At 39.8% G+C, this 4,881-nt stretch overlaps 1 protein-coding gene across 1 annotated transcript in view; it reads right to left on the bottom strand.

Annotated features, from left to right (window-relative positions):
• rab33ba (RAB33B, member RAS oncogene family a) overlaps window positions 1-690 on the bottom strand; it is a 5,362-nt gene extending 4,672 nt beyond the window's left edge. Inside the window, exon 1 of the mRNA XM_037676018.1 lies at window positions 284-690. Within this exon, the coding sequence (XP_037531946.1) occupies window positions 284-511 (228 nt within the window). The 5' untranslated portion in view covers window positions 512-690. The remainder of the gene's footprint in view (window positions 1-283) is intronic.
• Window positions 691-4,881: the final 4,191 nt, after the last annotated feature.

The raw sequence follows: 4,881 nt of genomic DNA, 5'->3' as shown, positions 1-4,881 counted from the left end.
ATCATCGTTAGATCCTCATTAGATCATCGTTAGATCCTCATTAGATCCTCCAGCTAACCAACATTCATGTTTACAGCCTTTTTTCTTGCTTTGGTCCAGTTTTGTGTTGTTGTTGGGACAAAGTGAGGCTATGAGGTGTGTATGGAAGGGAATCGTTCCAATAAGTCCAATAAGACGCTACTGATCGGCAGGCATCATTTGTGTTGCTGCAGCTTCATGGAGTGATGCGTGTGTGTGTGTGTGTGTGTGTGTGAGTGTGTGCGTGTGTGTGTGAGGAGAGCACCTTGATCTTCTCTCCGTCGATCTCCACCAGCCTCTCCCGGAAGTCCACTCCGATCGTGGCCTCCGTCTTCTCGGGGAACTTGCCGGCACAGAAGCGGTACGTGAGGCAGGTCTTCCCGACGCCCGAGTCCCCGATGACGATGATTTTAAAGATGCGGGTCCTCGGCGGAGGGAGAGTGGAGTTGATGGAGGAGGATGGAGCCGACGAGCCGCTGCTGGCCGCCATCATGTCGAGCTGCCGCCACTCAACGCGCTCAGTAACAACAGATAAAACACAAAGTACTAACACGGCTGGTAGTTACTGAACGCGCCGTCGACTACAGACACACTTCGTCATTTTAAACGGTAAAACAATTTGTGTCTCGTTTCCTTCTTCGGGTGTTTCATGGCGGTGGGCAGACAACGTGAGGCGCCTCAGCGCCCCCTGCTGGTGGGAGAGGAGCATGCGGGCGGATCGATCCAGATATCGATTAGTATCGAAACCAACGTTTATTTATTTTTATTTATCTTTATTGAAAATTATAGACGTACAAAACTGGTTGTCAACCAGACATGAATAATATAAACAGATTGCCGGGGGAACATGACATGATGGGTCACGAATGTTGGATTTGTCAAGAATCGTCTTTGCTTCTTGTTGGGGATGTATTTGATATTTGAGTCCAATACTTTGAGTCATACTTAAACAGTTCTTGGAGGAAGGATCCAAAGTTTGATTTGGAGTTGGACCATTTGTCTTTATGAATGTGACATTTCCCGAGGAGCAGCAGTTGTATAAAACGGGCTGTGTCTTTGTCCATATCTTTATTATTTAAAAAATTACAATGTCTCTTTCATCAAAGGTGATTCTTTGCCTGGTTTTATGTTGTATATAGTGTTTTAAGTCAGTCCAGAATATCTTACTCTATGCACATTGAACAAATAAATGTGAAATTGTTTCAATATGGGTTCATAGAAAGAACAAGAGTAGTCAACTACAAGCTGAAATCGTTCAAATATCTTTTTCACTGGATAAATGTGTAAAAACTTGAAGGGAATCTCCTTTACCTTGTAGTTCAGAGTATTTTTCTCCAATCAGCCAATAGGTTCCAATCAAATTCACCGTATAGAGAAGATCAATAGGACCTGGTGATATCAACATCTCCAATCATAACCTGTTTTTAGGGAGATATTTAGTGTTCGTAGTTGCACCACGGTGGAGTTGCAGCTTTCCGTTAGGTAGTGCAGAAAAAACTGTTGCATATTGTCCTGAGGTAGCAGGCAAATTAAATTTGCATAAAAATTATTTATAAGAAAAGAGATTCCCTTCATCATTAAACATCTGTTGTGTGATACCATGTTCCATCCAGTTCCTATAAAAGTGATTTATTCTTATATCAAATGTTCCCATTATTCCAGATATAACAACTAGTAGGAGAGAAGTTGTGTTTGTAAAGTTTCCAGGCTAGAAGAGCTGAAGTTTGACACTTTTACTGGGAGTTTCTCAATTTTATAATCACACTTAAGTAAAAATTTAGGCCCACCCAAAAGTTTAAAAATATAATTGGGAACAGTATTCCATATTGATTCATTATTATATATCTCTAGACCCCCATATTTCTTAGGATTGCATAAAACATCTTTCTTCAGATAATGGTTTCTATTTTTACACATGAAATTGAATAATGTTTGATCTATTTTTGTTTAAAATCTTTGGTCATATCTAGTGATCAGGATACATAAACAGATCTGGAGATACCTCCTGCCTTTGATAACAACACTCGTTTAAGGACAGACCCCTCATTAACCACATGTTACATTTTTTACTTAGTTGTTCACTTATTTGGTTAAAGTTGGTGGCGCTACGTGACTTTTGATCTTTTTCATTTGTCACTCCCAAGTATGTGATTTTGGACATAACAGGACATATTTCTGTGAGATTAGGATTTTTGAGAGTAAATAGGACAGACTTGTTAAGATTCATTTTCAATCCCGAGACTGAGGAAAGTTCTTGGATACAAGCTTTACCTATTTCATATCCATTGGAAGGGACGATATCTGTGTCATCAACCAGTTGTGATCATTTAAATTCTGCTCCCAGGGTTCTGCTTCCCTGAAATTAACCTTTTTGAGATGTACTGCCATGACCTGTGTGACAAGGAGGAGTAAAACCGGGCTTAGAGGAGAACCTTGTCTGATTCCACGGCTGACATCAAATCTCGGTGAAGTACCAGAGGCCACTTTAACTGACGTACCTTTGTAAAGAGTGGCGATCGCTCTCGTACAAAAACTTTCAGAATCCAAAATGTTGTATGGTTTTAAACATAAATTCATGGCTTATAGTGTCAAATGCTTTATAGAAATAGACGAAAAATATAAAACTATATATTATATATTCATTGTAATTGAACATATCTAAAACCAAACAGATGTTGTTGCAGATGTTCCTGCCTGACATGAAACCAGATTGTTCCAATATTATTTAGCTCTGCTTTAATCTTTAATCAAACATAAGTGCAAATATCTTAATGTCATTATTTAATAAAGTACTGGCTCTCCAAGTCTCTATATTAAGTTGATCTTTGTTTGGTTTTGGAATTAATTTAGTCAAGCTTTGACGAAGAGAAGGGGGAGCTCTTCTTCGATTATTGCTTCCTCAAACAGCTTTCATGAATGGGGAATCAGTAAAATATTTATAAAACGCACTTGTTAAACCTTCATTCCCAGGGGATTTATTTTGTTTCATAGCACAAATACCTTCTTTAATTTCTTTTAAATTAATTACAAAAGGTGTTAAAGGAGTGGTCATTAGCATTGGAATCCTCATTTTGGCTCCTTAAGGAATACGTCCATACTTTCTTCATTCTCTAAATCTGCTGTGTACAGTTTTTGGTTGTTGAAGCCATAAATATTTATTATTATAAATTGTATCTGATCAATATCAACTACTAGAATAGTCCATCTACCATTGGTGTCTGTAAACTGCTGTATGATGTCCTGATCCATGTGTATGCTGCTTCCTCTGAGTTTCCCTGTAGAACAGCGACCCCTGCTGACCAGTTGTTACCGAACCACAGCAGCATGGTCCCATTAGCAGCATGGTACTGTTCATAGATATCATATAATCACTAGATCCCTCATTGGCAGGAATTTCGGTCGCCATCTTGGAACGGTCATCTTTTTTTCTCTTTATAGGACGCTGGTGTAACACGTGTTCAGCTGCAATGAAGCTGACTGAGATCTGATGACAGGAATATTTTTCTAACAAGCATACTCAGTATTTCAAAAGAACAAGATGTGAGGAAGAGGAGGAAGTATCTTTGAGGAGGATTCATCTGAGCAGTGAGGATTTTAAACTGGAGGATTTTGATCAAACTGATCAGACTGTCTGACTGAGAGATGGTGTGGTACCATCGGTTCACCTTCAAAGAGTAGGAGCATCATTATAAGTTCATTAACGTTCATAAATGTACATATTTTATTGTCAGTCACAAGGTGAGACACCTCCATGTGTTTATATGAACAGGTAACTATAGACTGTAAAGTTCATATTCATGATGTTTTTTCATTTCAGCTTGAAAACTGCAGGACTACAGGAACTCAACAAAAGCTGGAGCTGCTCTGTCTGTGGCCTCTCAGGAACGTGCACGTCCCACACACACTCTCAGGAACGTGCACGTCTCACACACAACCTCGGCCTCATGATGTGAGTATTTCTATTTTAAACTTTTATTTTTTCATTTACCTTTATTTATCCAGGTAGTTTCATTGAGTCACGAGAACTCGTTTTCTAGAGAGACCTGTTTAGGAGCAGATGGTGGGGGTTGAGTGCCTTGCTCAGGGGACCAGGGTGGGGCCAATAAGGGTGGAGGCAGGTGTGGGTTTTCACCTTTTCCACCCACATTTTGATGTTGATGGTACCGGCAGTTGAACCTGCGACTTTCCTATCACAGGCCCATCTTCTAACCTCTGCTCCACCACTCCCCCACATAACATCATATCATAATGGTCATGGTCATATTAAAATCTCACTTGTTTCCTTCCAGATGTGTTAAACAGCTACTGGTCCCCCTGATGTTTCCAGGTGTCTGTGGTCAGTGGATGAAAAGCCTGGCATGAACAAGATGATGCTGGAGATCATCATTTGACGAGAGCTCCCACCTTCTAACTGTGAAGAACAACAGCAGCTCAGTGATTCCCTCAAGGCTCAGTGAAGGTGCTGAGAGCTGCAGAGAGGCTGATCCATGGAGCTTCAACACAGCAACCTCCAAACATGTCCACCCTCACACACATCGTCCATGAAGACACTGGACCAGAGCAGCAGCACAAGACAATAAGACAGTGATAACAACAACAACAATACACATTCACAAATGATTCAGACAAATTTTTATTGTTTGTTTGTTTTACAATTGAAAAACAGTTTGTTATCCACTGTTGTCATCACTCTTTGTTACTGTCACAGGTTTATACAGGTTGGCTTCATGGAGCCACAAGGACTCATTTACAAGAGACCTGCTCCAGACAGAACAGGAAACAATGGCAATGATAAACTACAGTAAAAATGATAGAGATGATATATATATATATATACATATACATATATATATACATATATAT

The sequence above is a fragment of the Nematolebias whitei genome, chromosome 4 (assembly GCF_014905685.2).
Source record: "Nematolebias whitei isolate Nwh7 chromosome 4, NemWhi1, whole genome shotgun sequence".
In the NCBI taxonomy this organism is placed as follows: Eukaryota; Metazoa; Chordata; class Actinopteri; order Cyprinodontiformes; family Rivulidae; genus Nematolebias; species Nematolebias whitei.
Note: the sequence above shows the minus strand (reverse complement) of the source record. Positions and strands in the feature narration are given on the sequence as shown.